Raw genomic sequence first — 18161 nt, 5'->3', positions numbered from 1 at the left:
CTCCCCCCCACCCCCCGCGGCGAGCACTCTTTGCGCCGCGCGGCCGGCGGAGGGTTACACGCGACGGGGCGGGGCGCGCGGGGAGGGCGGGGCGTGCGGGGAGGGCGGGGCGTGCGCGGGGCTGGGCGCCCCGGGTGTCCCGCGGGAGGCGGCGGCGGCGCCGTCCCAGTCGCGCGCTCCCCGCCGTCAGCGCCGTCGCCTCAGCGCCCCGCGCCCCGCGCCGCCCCGGCCCGGCCCCGCCGCCCCCGGCCCGGCCCCGCCACCGCCGCCCCCGGCCCGGCCCCGCCGCCGCCCCGGCCGCCCGCAGCCATGTCCAAGGAGCCGCGGGCCGGGCGTGAGGAGATCATGGAGTGCCGGGTGATGTGGGAGCCCGACAGCAAGAGGAGCACGCAGATGGACCGCTTCCGGGCGGTGGCGCGCGCCGCCTGCGGCCTGGCGCTGGGTGAGGCGCGCCCCCCGCTGCTGGCGTCGCCGTCGGCGTCCCGGGTGTCCGTTTTCCTGCTGTGGGCTCGCAGGGGCCGCTTGACCCGGGGGCTCTTCTCTCGGGGGCGTGGGGGGCGCTCAGCCCACGCCGGTGCCCGCCCCCGGACGGCCACCCCTTGGATGGCGTCGGGTCCTTGGCCGTGCTCCGTGGGGTCCCAGCCTCCAAGCCGGGGCTTCTCCGTCCGGAGAGCCTCTGACGTGTGTCCATCAGCAGTTCCGGGGACCCGGAGGGATGGTCCGGGGCGCCCTCCTGGGACTGGGGTTGGCCCTGGGCAGGGACCGTCCTTGAGCCACCGCCCGGCCCCCTGGCGCACGCCTGTCCGTCCGGAGGGGGCGCGGGGGCCCCGGTTCGGGGGGCGAGGGCCGCCCGCGTGCTGGCTCCGAGGGCTCCACCCTGCTGCCCGGGCATCCTCAGGGATTCTCTGCTCATCCAGGCTTTCAGCGCTTCCGCCCTCAGCCGCGTGTCTCTCTGGGGAGGTCTCCATCCCAGAAGCGGGCCGAGCCCCCGCCCTGCCCCGGCAGGCCGGCTCAGGAGCCTGGTTCCCCTCCCTGCCAGCCCCAAGCAGCACGGCTGCCCCGGGGCTTTCCTCCTCCTGAACCATCGGTTTCCTGCTTCCTGCTTTGCTGCCGTCCGGGTGTGCCCCGAAGATTTGCAGGCACAGGTGTGGCTTAGCCCTTAGCCTCTGCCAGCTCAGAGGCTCTCTGGTTCCTGTGGACCAACCGACTGGCACGTGGCAGCTCCCAGGCACCCACCCCCATCCCCACCCGGGCCCAGTGCCCCTTCCCTTGGCAAACCCAGCTCCCTCCCCCCCACTGGGAGCTGGGTGTTTGAGTGGTCTCAGGTTGGTTGGTTGGAGGGGGTGAACAGGAAGGCCCAGGAGGCCGGGTGTCTGGGGAGGGGGGTGTCGCCTCCTGCTGTGCCCCTCCTCTTAACTCCGTGTCTGTCTCCTCTGCCAGCAGTGATAAGGTACCCATCTCCTACTCTTGTCTGCCCTGGCGCTTTGCTAAGCAGTTTCCCCGAAGGGCAGCCCTGTGAGGTGGACAGCACCCCCTTCCTGGGTGGGACGTGGTGAGAGGAGTCTGAAATCTGAGCCCCTGGAGTTGGAACTGGCTCTGCCCCTTCCCCTCTGCTCAGGAGCAAGTGTGGAGTCCCCCAGGCCTCTGCTTCTTCATCTGTAGTCAGTCATCGGTGGGCAGGAGGGCACCCTGGGGTGGCCCGGCGCTGCGCCTGGTCTGCAGGTGGCAGAGTGCACGCTGGCAGCCCCGGCCTGCCTGACTTCCTCCTGCCAGGCTCTTGGACTGGTGGCCCGGGATCAGAGCTGATCCCCAGACACACTGTTGAGTTGCTTGCATTTATTTTATTTTTTTAAAGGTTTATTTCTTAATTTGAAAGGCAGATTTACAGAGAGGCAGAGGTAGAGAGAGAGGTCTTACATCCACTGGTTCACTCCCCAGATGACTGGAGCTGTGCTGATCCGAAGCCAGGAGCCAGGAGCTTCTTCCAGGTCTCCCACGCGGGTGCAGGGGCCCAAGCACTTATGCCATCTTCTGCTTTCCCAGGCCACAGCAGAGAACTGGATCAGAAGTGGAGTAGCTGGGACTAGAACCAGAGCCCATATGGGATGCTGGCACTGCAGGTGGCGGCTTTACCCGCTACGCCACAGCTCCAGCCCTGAGTTGCTTGCATTTAAAAGTTGAGAGACCACCGTGAAAAGCAAGCTTTCCAGCCTTCCTGCGAGGCAGCTGCTCCCCGCCCCGGCCTGGTGGGGTGTTTCTGTTTCTGCCCTTTGTCCTCCTCCCACTCCGCCCGCCTCTCTCCTCTCCCTCGGCCGACCTCACTCAAGTGCCACCTTCTCTCCGAGTGTCTTCTCTCCTCCACCAGGTACACGTGGACCTGGCTTTGACTTTTCATGGCTGGTGAGCGCTCTCATTGCTGAAAGACAGTGGCTCTGTCCGTGAACGTGTCCCCGACCGTGGGTCGCTCACAGCTGGCGTAGAGGGTGCACACAGAGAGCAAGGCAGGCCTGGAGGGAGGGACCTTTCCTGCCCCCCCCCCCCCCCCCAAGGAGGCTTCTGTGCCTGTGTCTCGGGAGCTACACATTCCCCCTTTCCACCACTGGAGAACATTGCTTTGTCCTGTCCTTGCTTCCCGTGGTCCCCTTGCAGGCTTGGGGGCCCCTGATGCAGGCTCGGAAGCGGCGTGCACCTGTGTGACGCGAGGCCTCCTGCAAGGACGTGCTGTGAGGAGCAGGCCTCTGTAGCCAGGGGGCCGGGAGTGGCCCCAGCTTCAAAGGACATGCCTTTTGGAAGGACTGTGCCGAGTAGCCTGCGTGCCACAGTGCAGATCAGCTGTCTGCGAGCAGCTGGGATGGAGCTTGCCAGCAAACGAGGCTTGGCCCCTGCTCTGAGACAGCCCCAGCATGGTTAGGGGAAGGCTCGGGCCAAGACGGTGCTGCCAGCCAACGCCGGGCGTGGGGAGGATGCCGCAGGTTGGCGTCTGCGTCCTGAGTACCCCGTGGAGTGCTGGGGTTAGCAGAGAACACTGTCCCAAGAACTGAGTGAGGGCCAGGGGTGCAGCCACCACTCGGGAGGCCCACATCCCGTATTGGAGTGCCTGGTTCCAGTCCCGGCTACTCTCTTTCCTATCCAGCTTCCTGCCAGCGTACCTGCGAGGAGATTGGGATGGAGCTTTTGGCTGCTGGCTTCCGCGTCAGTCTTTTTTTTTTTTTTTTTTTAAAGGAAGGTTGCTGGCCGAATCTTTAGCTGAGAACTGAAGGTGTAGGCGAGCCGACATCTCACAGGTGGAGAGAGGAAGGGGTGAAAGCCCGGAGGGCGACGGGGACCAGGAGGGGCCAGGGAAAGTCGGTGTGCGGTGTGGGCTGCTGGGTGGCAGGGTGTGAGTTCAGGCGGGGACAGGAGAGCAGAGGCCTGCAGGCCGGCCCGCCGCTTGTCTGAAGCCTGGTACTGGGTGACGGCCCAGCTGTCGGCCCACACCGCTGTTCTCTGCAGGCGCCTCTGCACGCTTGTTCCCCGACTCCCGGGCCCCTGCTCTCCCTCAGGGTGCTGATGGAGGACACGCTGTTGACTTGGGCCTCGGAGGGGCTTCACGCCTGTGCTCATCTTCTGTCAGCTCGAGGCGGGGTCTGTGGCTGGGGTGCTGGGAGAGAGAGGGGCTCCTCTCTCCCAGAGTGAGAGGTGGACAGACTCCTCCTCCTCACTCCCTGCATCCGGGTCTCAGCCTTGCGTGTGCTCGGGGGTCCTCCCGCGAGGCATTCCTGGAGGCCTTCTGGGTGATGCTGACGGTCAACCCCTTCGGGCACCCTCTGTGTCATTCTCCTCCTCTCCTGGAGGAAGAAACTTTGGCCAGAGAAAGGGAAGGGTGTGTCCCAGGTGCCCCAGTCAGAGAGGCACCTGTGACCCAGGACGGCTGACCTCCGGAGCCTGTGCCTTGTAACCAGGAGTCCTCATGGTCTGCACAGCAGCGTGTCCCCGTGTGACAGGTGACAGTGCTGAGCTCAGGGAGGGGAAGCAGACGAGGTCAGTCCCCAGGAGGGGGCAGAGCCGATGGTCTCAGCCAGGTCTTCCAGCCTGACCCTGCAGCCCAGGGCGACTGCTCCACTCTCGTGGGAGGGGCCGTGGCCCCCTCCAGACAGCGATTTCCCAGGAGGGAGCAGCAGAGTGTCTTCCTGAGCAGGCCGGGCAAGTTCCCTGGAGTCGGGGCCGGCCTGGGCTCCCAGCCTCGCCATCCCTGGCGTTTCTGTGTGTGCTTGCTCAGCCCGGTCCATGGCCCCTGCAGCGTCACTGGTGTCCCCGCTCCGGGCCACGCCGAGGAGCTGCAGTCTGTTCTGTGATCCTGGCCGGCTGCCCTGGGAGCCGACTCCTGTGCATGTGGCGTGATCTTCCTTCTTGCTGCACCTGCTCCCTCCCGCGCGCTCTGGCTGGGCCTCTGGTGTTTCCACAGCTGAGGAGGGCATCCTCTGAGTGTCCACACCCAGCCCTGCTGCCGGGGCCCGCCCACACCCTCCTGTTGCCCCAGCCCTCAGTGGGCAGGATCAGGGAGCCTGGGCTGTGAGCGCGAGGGGTCAGCAAGGGCAGTTAGGCTTTTTGTCCCCACCAGCCTCGGCCTGCCTGGGTCATCCCTGGGGCACTGGTTGAATGTGCTGTGCCCCAGTTACAGCGCAGTACCATGCAGTTGCAAAGGACGGGGCAGCTTTTTATGCTCTGATGCAAGTCTGTAGTGGAAGAAGCCAGTTAGAGAGCGGAGAGTAAGGCGGCCTACTCCCGGAGTCTTGGGGAAGGGGGGGTTGATATTTAAATGTCTTGCTGAGCCCAGTGGCCATGGGAGGCTGTGCACGGAGCCAGTTGCTGGTTTTGCGTTTGGGAGTGCGCGTGGATGCATCTCCTACCTGGAACGTCCCAGATAGAGACGGTCCAGAGAGGGCAAGGGGCTGCCGTCCGTCCCAGTGGGTGGGTGTTCACGCAGGTGAAGCGTGGAGAGCTTGGCCCAGGTGTGAACTCTGAGGAGGGACGTTGTTACTGTACCGCCTCTTATAGGTCTGTGATCCTGAGACGTCTGAATGTGTTCCTAACTCAGAGGTCAAAATAAACAATCCAGCCGCCCCTTCCCCTGCCCCATGTACTGACGTGGGACGCGTGTCACGAGCTGCCGGTTAGGAGCTCTGGGCCCCCCAGCCTGTCGCCCCAGCTCTTCTCAGCGTGTGGGGTACAACTGCAAAGCCCACCTGTGCCCTCGTGGCCGTGTCCCTGTTCTGACCACACTGTGGAGGTGCTCGCGTAGGACTGAGAGCAGCCACCAGACGGCCACCGTTCGTCTGCCTCGTGCAGCAGGGGCTGAGGGCACTCGGCCAAGGTCGCTCAGCTGGTGCGGGGCTGGGCCAGGGCTGGAGTCCGGTGTCCCCGCTCCGGAGCCTGAGTTCTCCAGCCTGCACCCTGTGGCCTTGGTCCCCTCTGGGGACCGGACTTGGTGGGTTGGCCTCAGTGACAGCCAAGCCCCACCTCCAGGGGCCGCTGCTCCCCAGAGCTCCTGGCTCGCGCGGGCAAGTGGACCTCCGTGCCTGCCTTCCCGGCTCTCCTGAGCTCTGCCCCGTCTCGTTTCGTTTGCAGAGAATTACAACGACTTGTACCATTGGTCCGTGGAGTCGTATCCGGACTTCTGGGCGGAGTTCTGGAAGTTCAGTGGCATTGTCTTCTCACGCATGTATGATGAGGTGAGGCCGCGTCTCAGGGTGGGACGTGAGCTCAGGGTAGGACGTGAGCTCAGGGTGGGACGTGAGCTCAGGGTGGGACGTGAGCTCGGGGGATGCGGTCCTGTCTTCCTCACAGCAGTGGCGTGGAGCTGTGGCCCTAGGAACTGGCACTTGCTGAGGTGGGCCGCGGGACCTCTGCTGCACGTGGCCCCAGCCCTGTCCTGGGAGCTTGAGTGGTCCTCAGCAGTAGGGCATAGCTGTATTTTTTTTAAGTTAAAAAATACTTAATTGTGATAAAACACACATAGCATATAACTTGCTGTCTTAACTGTTTCATGTGCAGTTCGGTGGTGTTAAGTACGTGTATGTTGCTGTAGTTTTAAAACCATTTGTGCTTCCATTATTGTTTTAAACTGGAGTTTTGAGTGCTTTTCAACTCTTACATGGCTGATCAAGCCGTGCCTGAGGAAAGGGAAGCCTGTATTCAGAGCCCTGTGCTCTGCGATCCTCTTTTGGGGACACACCATCCTGGAAGGTTCATCTGTCTGCACTTGGCCAAGAAAAAAAATCCCGGCTCCCCAGGAAGACAGCAGAGGCGGGGGCTCCAGCGCTCGCCTGGCCGGGGAGGGCAGGGCCTGGCTCACCCCATTCCCCGCGGAAGACAGCAGAGGCGGGGGCTCCAGCGCTCGTCCGGCCGGGGAGGGCAGGGCCTGGCTCACCCCATTCCCCGAGGAAGACAGCAGAGGCGGGGGCTCCAGCGCTCGCCTGGCCGGGGAGGGCAGGGCCTGGCTCACCGCAGGCTCTGTTTCCTTTGTCTCCAGCATCTTCCCTAAGATGGGTGCTTGGTGAGCGATTGTGGAGAGAGGAGGTTGCCGGAGAAGCGTAACTGCGTGCTGGGGTTCCAGCCTTTGGGCAGGTTTCCAGTTCAGCGTGTGGGAGGAGTTGACTGGGCTTTGGGCCAGCGAGGCAGCGGCTTCCTGGGTGGCGTGATCCTTGTATTCTTTCACGCTGCCGATCCCAGGCGTGCGTTCTTGGTTTGCTGTCACCCCCTGTAGGTTGTGGACGCGTCGAAAGGGATCGCGGACATCCCCGAGTGGTTCCGCGGCAGTCGTCTCAACTACGCGGAAAACCTGCTGCGACACATGGAGAATGACAGGGTCGCCCTCTACGTGGCCAGTGAGTCCTGTGTGCAGGCGTCGTGTGTGTGTGTGTGTGTGTGGGGGGGGCTCCCGCCTCCTGAGGGGTCCTGCCTCCTGGGGGCCCGCCCACACACCCTGTGGGTGGCCCCATGCCCTCCCGACACCATGAGGACTTCTGTTGGCTTTGTTCTCAGCTGTGTGGCCCTGTGTCATGGGAGAAATGGGGACACTTAATGTTAAGGACTCACTTGGGTTAGTGATGGAACTGTGGCCAGAATCGCTACGCATTGGGCTCTCTCCCCCCACTATATTTATCTATTTATTTTGTAAGATTTACGTATTTATTTGAAAGAGTTATACAGAGGAGGAGCAGAGAGAGAGAGAGAGAGAGAGAGAGAGAGAGAGAGGTCTTCCGTCCACTGCTTCACTCCCCAGATGATTGCCACAGCCAGTCTCATCCATGTCAAAGCCAGGAGCCTGGAGCTCCATTCTGGTCTCCCACATGGGTGTCAGGGGCCCAAGGACTCACCCTGTCTTCTGCTGTATTAGCAGGGAGCTGGATCAGAAGCGCAGTTGCCAGGACTCAAGCCGGCTCTCCTGAGATGCTGGTGTCACAGGTGTTGGTTTAACCCATTGTGCCACAACACTGGCCCTGGCTTCTCCTTCTAAAAGGAAGTGTGAAGAACATTCCAGAGGTGGGTGCTATGGCACGGCAGGTTAAGCAGCGTATTGGGATGCCTGCAGCCCATATCAGGATCCTGGTTGGAGTTCTGGCTACCCTCTTTCTGATCCAGCTTCCTGCTAACGTGCCTGGGAGGCAGCCGAGGACTGTCCTTTCCACTCATGTGGGAGACCCGGATGGTGTTCCTGGCTTCGGGCTGGCCCAGCCCTGGCTGCTGTAGGTGTTTGGGGAATGAACCAGCAGATGGTAGGTCTCTCTCTGTGTCTCTCCCTATGTTTTTGTTATTTGTTTTTCAAACAAGATACATAAAACTTAAATAAAAGAATATTCCAGTTTATGTATTAAGCAGTTTCTTTTCTTTCTTTCTTTTTAAAAAATATTTATTTATTTATTTGAAAGGCAGAGTTACAGAGAGAGAGAGAGAGAGAGAGAGAGAGAGAGAAGGAGGGAAGCCTTCATTTCCCAAATGGCTGCAAGGGCCTGGGCTGGGCCAGGCCAAAACCAAGAGCCTGGAACTCCATCCATGGGTGCAGGGGCCCAAATACTTGGGTCATCTTCTGCTGCCCTTCCAAGTACATTAGCAGAGAGCTGGATCAATGTGGAACAGCTAGGGCTTGAACTGGCACCCACGTGGGATGCTGGTGTTGCAGACAGCAGCCTAACCAGCCAAGTCACAGCGCTGGCCCTGTGTTAAGCAGCTTTGATGATATAAAGGAAATGCTTAAATATACTTTTTTAAAAAAGATTTATTTTATTTATTTGAAAGAGTTACAGAGAGGTAGAGACAGAGAGAGACAGGTCTTCCGTCCGCTGGTTCACTCCCCAGAAGGCTGCAATGGCTGGAGCTGCGCTGATCTGAAGCCAGGAGCCAGGAGCTTCTTCCGGGTCTCCCATGTGGGTGCAGGGGCCCAAGGACTTGGGCCATCTTCTACTGGTTTCCCAGGCCATGGCAGGGAGATTTATCGGAAGAGGAGCAGCTGGGACTAGAACTGGTGCCCACGTGGGATGCCGGCACTTCAGAACAGGGCTTTAACCCGCTGCGCCACAGCTCCAGCCCCTAGGGTTTTTCTTAATAAGGAGCTAATGTGGTTAGCTCGCTAATTGAGTTTTTGCTAAAGCTGAACATTTATTACACAGTAATTATGTTAAAAAGTGACATTGACTTTAGTATTGTTAGTATTTGAGGCATCTCACGTACAGGAATCTCTAGGTGGCTGAGCTGTTGGCCTCTGAGTAATGGAACTGTACCCACTTTTTTTTTTTTTTAAGAGATTTATTTATTTGAAAGGCAGAGTTACAGAGAGGCAGAGGCAGAGAGAGAGGTCTCCCATATGCTGGTTCACTCCCAAGATGGTCACAATATCCAGTGCTGTGCTGATCCGAAGCCGGAAGCCAGGAGCTTCCTCTGGGTCTCCCATGTGCGTGCAGGGGCCCAAGGACTTGGGCCACCTTCTGCTGCCTTCCCAGGCTACAGCAGAGAGCTGGATTGGAAATGGAGCAGCCAGGACTTGAACCAGTGCCCATATAGGGATGCTGCCACTGTAAGTGGCGGCTTTACCCACTATGCCAAGGTGCCAGCCTCTGGACCCACTTTGGAAACGGAATGTTTTATGATGTTGTTGGGAGGCCCACTCGAATGGCAGAGGTGCTGAACCTTCTGTGTTCACAACTCAGGCCTTGCATTGTTGGAAAAAAAATTTATTTATTTGAAAGGGAGAGTGATGGAGGGGGAGACACAGAGAGAGAGGTAGATAGATAGATACACCGTCCACCTGCTGATTCACTTCCCAGCTGCCCCCATCAGCTGGGGCTGGGCCAGGCCAAAGCCAGGAACCAGAATTCCATTTGGGTCTCCAGAATTCTCCCACGTGGGTTCAGGGGCCCAAGCACTTGGCCGGTTTTTGTTGCTTTCCCAGGCAGGGAGCTGGATTGAAGTGGAGCAGCTGGGACTTGAACCCGGTGCTGCCAGCCCACCTGCATTAGCCCTTCGTGGCAAAGCTGGTGGACAGCTGCCTGCGCTGCATGCTTGAGCTTTGAAGAGCCGAGTTCAAGGTCCCGAGCCTTCTTGGAGGAGGGCACGTGGTGTGGGTGGGGACCCAGGAGAGGGGAGCAGAGGCCGCTGCAGAAGTGACAAGCAGGCGTGCGCGGCAGCGAAGGGGAAGAAGCCTGGGTCGCAGCGCAGGGATTAGGGTGCTCACCCTGGAAGCGGGAGATTGCGTGTTACAGATCCGGAGGCGGTCAGCATGCAGGAGACACGTTTGCATCTGGGGTGTGGTCGGAAGAGCAGCACGCGCAGGTGGTTCTCTCACACCATCCCAGCAGGGGCCTTGTTTGCGTTAGTGCCCTCATGCTGTGGCTCAACACCACAGGCAGTACCCTGCTCACACCCTGAGAAGCAGCCTGGCTGGGTGGTCTCTCAGGAAGCCCTGTGCTGGGCTTGCTGTCAGCCCAAGATCTGACTGAGGCTGGGGGCTTCCCAGGCAGAACAGGGCGCCACACGGCTGGGTCGCACCACGTGCACCCTGGGCTGCCGGTGTCCTGGTGCAGCAGCTGGCTTCCCCTAGAGAGAGCCACGTGGCAGGTTCAGTGTGTATTTTTGGCCAATGCTCAGAAGGCGCTCTGTCATTTCCAGTGTCACCCAGGGGCTGTGTGAGAGTGGGAGGCCCAGGCCGGGGTCCTGGGGGCTGCCGTGGGCGCTGGCACCACGCCGTCCTCGTCCGCCCTTACCATCTGTCTCCTGAGAACGGTGTCTCACTGCTGCAATGTCTGTCTCTTTGGTCACTAGTGAGGTTGTTCACTTTATTGTGTTTTTCTTATGCTTGTCAAAGTTGTCTTCCATGAGTTTTCAATACCTTTGGGATCCTAAAAGTGCTCAAAAGCAAGCCAGAGCGGAGTAGGACTGTGCGGTTAGAGAGAGAGTTACTGAGGCGTGCCTTAGCTCAAGCGAGCCCCGCTGGAGGCTACGGAGAGCGGAGAGCGGAGCTTGGTGGTTGCTGGGCGTGGCGGTGATGGGATGGTGACTGGAGGTCTTTGTGCTGCTGGAGACGTCCTGTGCCTTGACTGTGGTCACAGGAGGCAGGTGTGGCCGTGTTAGCCTCCCAGCTTGGACGCTGTACTACCATCACACACAGGGTGACCTAGGGGAGCAGATGCAGGGAGGGGGCTGCCCTGTTCTGTCTTTGTGGCTTTGTCATTGTTTCAGAACCCAAGTCTTGTCATAATAAAAGCCCTCCTGATAGGATGTCTTCCACCGCGAATTCTGCTCCCGAGTTCCTCTCCTGGGCACCAGAGCCGCCCGTGTCTTGCCTGTGGGCTCCCTGCATGCATGTGCTGCCTGCGTTCCCGTGGTGACCCTGCGGATGACCTGTCCTCTGTTCCCAGGGGAAGGCAGAGAGGAGATCATGAAGGTGACCTTTGAAGAGCTGCGGCAGCAGGTGGCTTTGTTTGCAGCAGCAATGAGGAAGATGGGGGTGAAGAAAGGAGACCGGGTGGCCGGTAGGTGTTTCTGGTGCTTGGGAGGGTGTGGGGGTGGAGTCCAGGGCCGGATGAGTTGCTGGAAGGGGGCGGTGACTTTGGAATAAGGAGTGTTGTGTCCAGATTTCCCAATCAATGCACAAGGCACAGTCGCTGCAAAAGCAGCGGTTTATTTGTTACCAGCCGGCTGGGACCCCCTGCCCGCACACAGCCCTTTCCCGGCTGGGACCCCCTACCCACACACACACACACAGCCCTTTCGCAGTGCATAGGCAAAAGGCCCTCTCGTTTGCATAAGAGAGGTTTTTATAGCCTCACACTTACAAGGGTGCAGGTCATCTCCTACGTAGGTTACCTTCTTACTCTCTATAGGGCAAGGTATTGGGACCTAACATGCTCATTGGTTCATTTAAACGTACAGATTATATACGTTATGTGGCGGGAAGGCCACACAAAGGAGATGGCACAGGGAGGAGTGGCAGGAAGCATTGGGCCATAAATCCCAGGGGAGCTGGTGGGGGGGCAGGAGGTCATACATTCCAGGGGAGCATACTTTCTTTGTTCTCAAGGACCTGGCCAGCCTCCTTGGCTGGTCCTGGATGAGGCCTATCATGTCATTATAGCCGGCCCGCAAGCAAGCCAGAGTACAGAAACTGAACCGGCATTTAGCAAGCTAGGGGCTCCGACTCCAACAGGAGGAGCCGAGTAGACTCCTGCACAGCCCCCTGGGACTTTAGCTGTACAGGGAACCCTCAAAGACAGCGACAGAAAACCACTGGCGAGCACCCTGGTGTGTTTCACTCCTTGCTTTGTCCCCGGGCCTGACACAGTTCCAAGAGCGTCAGGGGTGCGGAGTCAGTGCTGGTTGGTGGACTAAGGGAGGCGCATTTAGGAGCTAGCCCTGCTGTGGGGGACAGGGTGGTCCAGGCAGTGGAAGCAGCCCATGCGAAGGCCTAGTGGCCAGCGGGAGAGAGGTGTTTGCAGGGGCCCAGGAGCTCTGTGGGGCAGGGTGTGGTGAGCAGGGCTGGGGCCAGCACTGGGCCTGATCCCAAAGGGCCTTGTTGCCCTTCCCTGCCCTCCCCCACCCATCCCCTGCTCCAGGGCCTGACACCTTTGAGACACTGCTGCTTACACAGCCAAACCTGAGCCGCGGCACCACAGCAGCAGCTGCAGCTGCAGCCTGCCACGTGCCGGGTGCCGGTGCATCCCCCGGGCTGCCCCGTGTGCTGGGGCCTAGCAGGGGCCATGCCTGTGAGCCGAAAGAAATGGAAGTGCAGGCTGCTGGGGCCGAGCGGGGGCAGGGGAGGGGGCTGTCCGGGGCTGCATCATGCCCAGGTGAGGCGTTTGGCCATGGCCTTCTGCTCCCTGTTGCTTTGTGCCCAAGCGCTTTCCCCTGCAGTGTTTGGAACAACCTGCTTCCTGCCATGACGGTCTGTCTGAGGACAGAGGCCTGAGCCTGTGCCATCCATCCACGTTCATGTTTTCTGTGCTCCTGTGTTCCTTGCCCCTGCCCGTCTCCTTCTGCCTCTCTGTTTGCCATCTTCTGTCCACACAGCCCTCACTCCTGCCAGCCAGCCCACCAGCAAACAGCTGACACGCAGGGCAGGGTAGAGTGGTGACAGATGAGACAGGCCCGGTCCCTCCGCTCACGGGGGAACCAGACAATAAGCAGAGGGTGCAGGCTGTGCCTGTGCGGTTAGGGTCAGTTTGGTGAAGGAGAAAGCACTATGTTTGGCAGGTGACTGGCACGGGAGGCCGTGGAGAAGGCTTCTGGAGGTTTCGTGTGTGAGGAGCTGGGGGTTGAGCAGGCGCTGCGTGTGTGGGAATGTGTTCAGGCCGAGCGGACAGCTGTGCCAAGGCCCTGAGGTGGGGGAGCTGAGAATGACGGCAGCACTGGGAGAGTGGAGGTGACCAGAGCCCCGAGAGTAGGGGGTGCAGAGAGACGAGGCCAGGCCCAGAGCAGGGCCATGGGGCACGGTGTCGGAGGGGGCGCTAGGGCCAGGCCAGGCCAGTGGCAGGTGAGTCCTCGCTGGCCATGTGCCCTGAGTGGTCCATGTGCAGCCCCCAGCCTCCCCACTGGCCGTGGCTCCTGCCATGCGCCTGTGGGAGCTCGCTGTGCCAGCACTCGTGTCTTCTCCACAGGTTATTTGCCCAACAGCGCGCACGCTGTGGAGGCCATGCTGGCTGCAGCGAGTATCGGTGCCATCTGGAGCTCCACGTCCCCAGACTTCGGGGTGAACGTGAGTTGGGGACCAGCCCAGGGTGCTGCTGGGCCTGGGAGTGTCCTGGTGGGGGAGGTGGAGTTTCCAGGCTGGGGAAATGAGGGCCCGCCCAGCTGCCGTGTCGCTGGGCTGGGGTGCGAGGCTCCGGGAGGCAGAGCCAGAGGGGTTGAGTGGAGTTTGCAGCCAGGCTGGTCCCTCCTTCGTCTCGTAGTCCTGATGCCCTGGCAGGTGCCATGCGTGGCTGTTGGCCGTCATTAAGGCCCAGAGCGATCCTCATGTCTCCCTCAGCCACGTGAGACTCCCTGAGTGTCCGTGCTCCGGCGCTGCTCACAGACGTGGCCTGGCCGTCTCGCCTGGGTCACTGCTGTTCCCTTCCTTCAGATGCATGCTCCGTGCTGCTGGGTGTGTGCCGGGAGGGCGGCCCCTGTGTCCCAGGACCCTAGCGTGTGGCTGGCTGCCCAGAGCAGCCCAGGCAGGGCCAGGAGGCATGCACCGGACTCCACTGTAGCTGCCCAGTGTGAGATGGACAAAGAAGCAGCAGACCCTTCCCGTTCTCCCTCCCCAGCCAAGAGCAGAGCCTCAGGCATCAGGGGCCATCTGGAGCCAAGGGCAGAGCGCTGCTGGGGGCATGTGGGTGTCCCTGTCCCTGACTGCCCTTTGGTGCCTGTTGTTCCTGTTCTGGGTCGGGCCCTGCCCTGTGCATGGGCCTGTGAGGCCTGGCGCGTGCTCCTGGGCCCAGCACATGTCCTCAGTGCCCGTGGGTTCCCCACTGGGGCCAGCGATCCCAGGTGGTCTGTGGTGATTGGCACCTGGGGGTCAACGCTGCTGCGGCCATGGCATTGGCACTGCTGGGTGCTGTAGCTGATGTGCGAGCTTGCCCACAGGCCAGCAACCTTCACACGAGGGAGCTCAGAAACACCTGTCCACTTGGCATGGGTTTTCCACACACCGTGCCGAGGAGGAACCAGGCTGAGGCCCAGAGGAGGGAAGCAGCGGCGGGCTGAGGGCTGCTGAGTGCGGGACGCGGGGGTCGCCCCGCCGCTCTCTGTGCACGCGGCCATGCTGAGTCTCCTGCAGCTTCCTGCACCCTGTCCCAGGCCCCCTCTCCCCAGGACCACCCCGGTCAGTGGGGTCCCTCCCAGCCCCAGGGCCCTCTTTGGGGGCTGTCCAGGCGGCTTGGGAGGGTCCAGTAAGGTCGGGGCCCCAGGACACTGCCACCTGTGGGTCCCTCAGCAGGTCTGAGCTGTGCTGTCTGGAGTGAAGGGAAGGCCTCAGAGGACACGAGGACACAGGGCTCTGTGGGCTCAGAGCTGCGTCCACGCGTGGCGTCCCGGGGTTGGGAAGGGTTAGGTGAGCTGAGGTTACGAGTTGGGAGGTGGTGCTCCAGGAGTTAAATCGCAGCTCCTCGGCTTTGAGGCTCTGTGGCTCTCGGAGGTGCCTGTAGCCTGGGCTGGGGAGTGGGCCCCTGGCCTGTTCCGCCTGCCCAGTGGCATGCAGCCAGCTGGGCCGTGGTCCCTAGCAGATGCCACCACGAGAGGCCACCCCACGGCTCCCTTCCAGTGGGCTCTGCCTGTGTCAGGAGGGCCCAGTGCCAGGCCGGGCTCTGGCGCATAGGCAGCGCTGGCGTTCCTGCCCAGCTTTAGGTTTCCCAGGGTTTCTGGAATCCTGGCCGTGGCTGAGGCTGCCTGAGGCTGCTCAGGTGCGCGCCCTGCTGTCGCGGCCACTAGATGTCAGCGCGGCTCTGCTCTTCCCGCAGTTCTGGGTGGGGGCGGGGCCTCCCTGCAGGTGGATTCACCTGCCCACGTGACTGTCCCTGAGTGTGCGTGCTGTGAGACACTCCCGAGGGGGCAGGGAGGGCTGGGGCATCAGTCGTGGGATCAAGCTCGGCTGTCCCCGACTTCCACCGCGGCCCCGTGCTTTCCTGCTGCCCTCCACAGCCGCCCTCCTGCTGCTGCCGCCGGTGTCCCAGCTCCAGGGCTCGGGGCATCACTGGGCAGGGTGGGGGGATGTTCTGTTCTCGGGTCCCCCGCCTCCCGGCCTCATCAAGACCTCCACCCTGCATGTCGGTCCCCTTGCTTTTCCTTTTGGCAGGCTGGGCCCTCTCCCTGGAGCTTGGGCACTGGGCTTGTTCTTGTGGATGCCTGGTTTCCCGGGACGTCCTCTGCCCCCTTCTAGGGCTCCTCCCAGCTGCTCCTGGGCGTCAGGCTTCCCAGCAGGTCTGATCCTTCCCTTCCCTGGGCTACATTCCCTGTACCAGGGCCGTGCCTGCGGCGTCCCCCGCCCAGGGCCGTGCCTGCACCGTCCCCCGCCCAGGGCCTGTCTGTGGCATCCCTCCGTTCAGGGCCGTGCCTACACTGTCCCCCTTCCCAGGGCCGTGCCTACACTGTCCCCCTGCCCAGGGCCGTGCCTACACCGTCCCCCGCCCAGGGCCATGCCTGCACTGTCCCCCCCGCCCAGGGCCGTGCCTGCACCGTCCCCCGCCCAGGGCCGTGCCTACACTGTCCCCCTGCCCAGGGCCGTGCCTACACCGTCCCCCGCCCAGGGCCATGCCTGCACTGTCCCCCCCGCCCAGGGCCGTGCCTGTACCGTCCCCCACCCAGGGCTGTGTTGGTCCCTTGCTTGGCATAGCCTCTCCTTTGTTTCTTCCTGGCTGAACCCACTTGTCCTTGGTGCCCAGTTCCAGGAACCCCTGTAGCTTTCTGGGGGTTCAGCCTGAGGTTTTGTCTCCCCCCGCCCCGATTCAGTCTCCCAGGCATCTCAGCTCCCATCTCTTCTACCCCTTAGTTCACTCGTCAAATGGCCACAACAGCCAGGGCTGGGCCAGGCTGAAACCAGGAGCCAGAAGCTTCTTCCAGGTCTCCCACATGGGTGCAGGGGCCCCAGCACTGGGGCCATCTTCCACTGCTTTCCCAGGTGCATGAGCAGGGAGCTGGATGGGAAGTGAGCAGCTGGGATTATGAAGTTAGTCTTTTACGTCTTTAAAAAAGAGAAAGGGGCACGGGGGCCTTCCTGTAACAGTGCCACTGCTGCTCTCTGCTTTCCTCGGGCCGAGCAGGTGCTGGGGAAAGATTCCCCTGCAGGACGCGGCTGGAGAGGTCCCTGTGTTACCGTCCTGGCATCCCCTCCCTCTCTCCTCGTTTCTGGTGGGGGAAGCCTCAAGACCCGCACACCCGGTGTGAGCGTTCATCTATAGGGCGGTGCTCTGTTCCGGCCTCCCAGGCCAGGAGGCCAGGGGAAGCCGGGGCCCTGCCCTCCCTGCTCCTCCTCCTCGTGGCGTTGCTCTTCGGCGTTGTAGCCGTGCTAGGCAGCAGCTGCCCATTGTGCTGTCTCCGCCTCACCCCACAGCAGATCAGCGAGTGTCTGCTTCCCTGTCCCCTGGGGACTGCCCCTCAGCGACGTTCTCACTCCTTCTGTTCCCGTTCCGTGTGTTCAGCACGTGCTCCTGGGGCTCAGCCCTGCTCCGTCTGCTCTGCTGAGGCTGTGGGTGGCCGAGGGGCTTCTGGGCGGTTCTCAGGGACTTGCTGTGTGGCCCTCCCCATTGTCTGCAGGGTGCAGTGGCTGCCCTGCTATCCACGCATTCAGCTGGGCTTTGGGGGCGGCTGTGAGTGGTGGGGCTGGTGTCCCCCGTCTTCGCAGGGCACTCTTACGCAGCCTGTGGGCCTGCCCCGGTGTGCCAGAGAGGAAGTTCCTTTCCTTTCCAGCTCATTTAAGCTCTTTGAATAGAAAAGGTGTTGGAGTTTATTGAAAGCTTGTAAGATAATCAAGTGGCTTTCACCCTCTGGTCTAGGTGTGGCATAGCTGTGGTTCCTATGGCTCCTGGTGGCTCCCACAGGCTGTGGTGGCTCCCGTGGGGCTCCCACAGGCTCTGGTGGCTCCCATGTGACTCCCACAGGCTGTGGTGGCTCATGACTCCCACAGGCTGTGGTTCCTATGGCTCCTGGTGGCTCCCACAGGCTGTGGTGACTCCCGTGGGGCTCCCACAGGCTGTGGTGGCTCCCGTGTGGCTCCCACAGGCTCTGGTGGTTCCCGTGTGGCTCCCACAGGCTGTGGTGGCTCCTGTGCGGCTCCCACAGGCTGTGGTGGCTCCCGTGTGACTCCCACAGGCTGTGGTGGCTCCCGTGTGACTCCCACAGGCTGAGGTGGTTCCCATGTGGCTCCCACAGGCTCTGGTGGCTCCCGTGTGGCTCCCACAGGCTGTGGTGGTTCCCACAGGCTGTGGTTCCTATGGCTCCTGGTGGCTCCCACAGGCTGTGGTGGCTCCCGTGCGGCTCCCACAGGCTGAGGTGGTTCCCATGTGGCTCCCACAGGCTCTGGTGGCTCCCGTGTGGCTCCCACAGGCTGAGGTGGTTCCCATGTGGCTCCCACAGGCTCTGGTGGCTCCCGTGTGGCTCCCACAGGCTGTGGTGGTTCCCACAGGCTGTGGTTCCTATGGCTCCTGGTGGCTCCCACAGGCTGTGGTGGCTCCCGTGCGGCTCCCACAGGCTGTGGTGGCTCCCGTGTGGCTCCCACAGGCTGTGGTGACTCCTGGTGGCTCCCACAGGCTGTGGTGGCTCCCGTGCGGCTCCCACAGGCTGTGGTGGCTCCCGTGCGGCTCCCACAGGCTGTGGTGGCTCCCGTGCGGCTCCCACAGGCTGTGGTGGTTCCCGTGCGGCTCCCACAGGCTGTGGTGGCTCCCGTGCGGCTCCCACAGGCTGTGGTGGCTCCCGTGTGGCTCCCACAGGCTGTGGTGGCTCCCGTGTGGCTCCCACAGGCTGTGGTTCCTATGGCTCCTGGTGGCTCCCACAGGCTGTGGTGGCTCCCGTGTGGCTCCTACAGGCTGTGGTTCCTATGGCTCCTGGTGGCTCCCACAGGCTGTGGTGGCTCCCGTGGGGCTCCCACAGAGGCTGTTGCTGTTTGCAAGGATTTGCTGGTGTGGCCTGCAGTTCTGCTCCATGCTGTCTCTGTTGGGGGAGAG

General features: G+C 61.8%; 1 protein-coding gene across 3 annotated transcripts in view; it reads left to right on the top strand.

Moving 5' to 3' along the window:
• Positions 1-279: 279 nt before the first annotated feature.
• AACS (acetoacetyl-CoA synthetase) overlaps positions 280-18161 on the top strand; it is a 42717-nt gene continuing 24835 nt past the window's right edge. For all 3 annotated transcript variants that reach the window (XM_062182555.1, XM_062182552.1, XM_062182553.1), the window contains exons 1-5: positions 280-442; positions 5608-5711; positions 6746-6866; positions 10893-11006; positions 13128-13225. In XM_062182555.1, the coding sequence (XP_062038539.1) occupies positions 310-442; positions 5608-5711; positions 6746-6866; positions 10893-11006; positions 13128-13225 (570 nt within the window). In that variant the 5' untranslated portion in view covers positions 280-309. The remainder of the gene's footprint in view (positions 443-5607; positions 5712-6745; positions 6867-10892; positions 11007-13127; positions 13226-18161) is intronic.

This window comes from Lepus europaeus, chromosome 23 (assembly GCF_033115175.1).
Source record: "Lepus europaeus isolate LE1 chromosome 23, mLepTim1.pri, whole genome shotgun sequence".
Taxonomy (NCBI): Eukaryota; Metazoa; Chordata; class Mammalia; order Lagomorpha; family Leporidae; genus Lepus; species Lepus europaeus.
The sequence above is the reverse complement of the archived record's forward strand: the minus strand, read 5'-3'. Positions and strand labels throughout refer to the sequence as shown.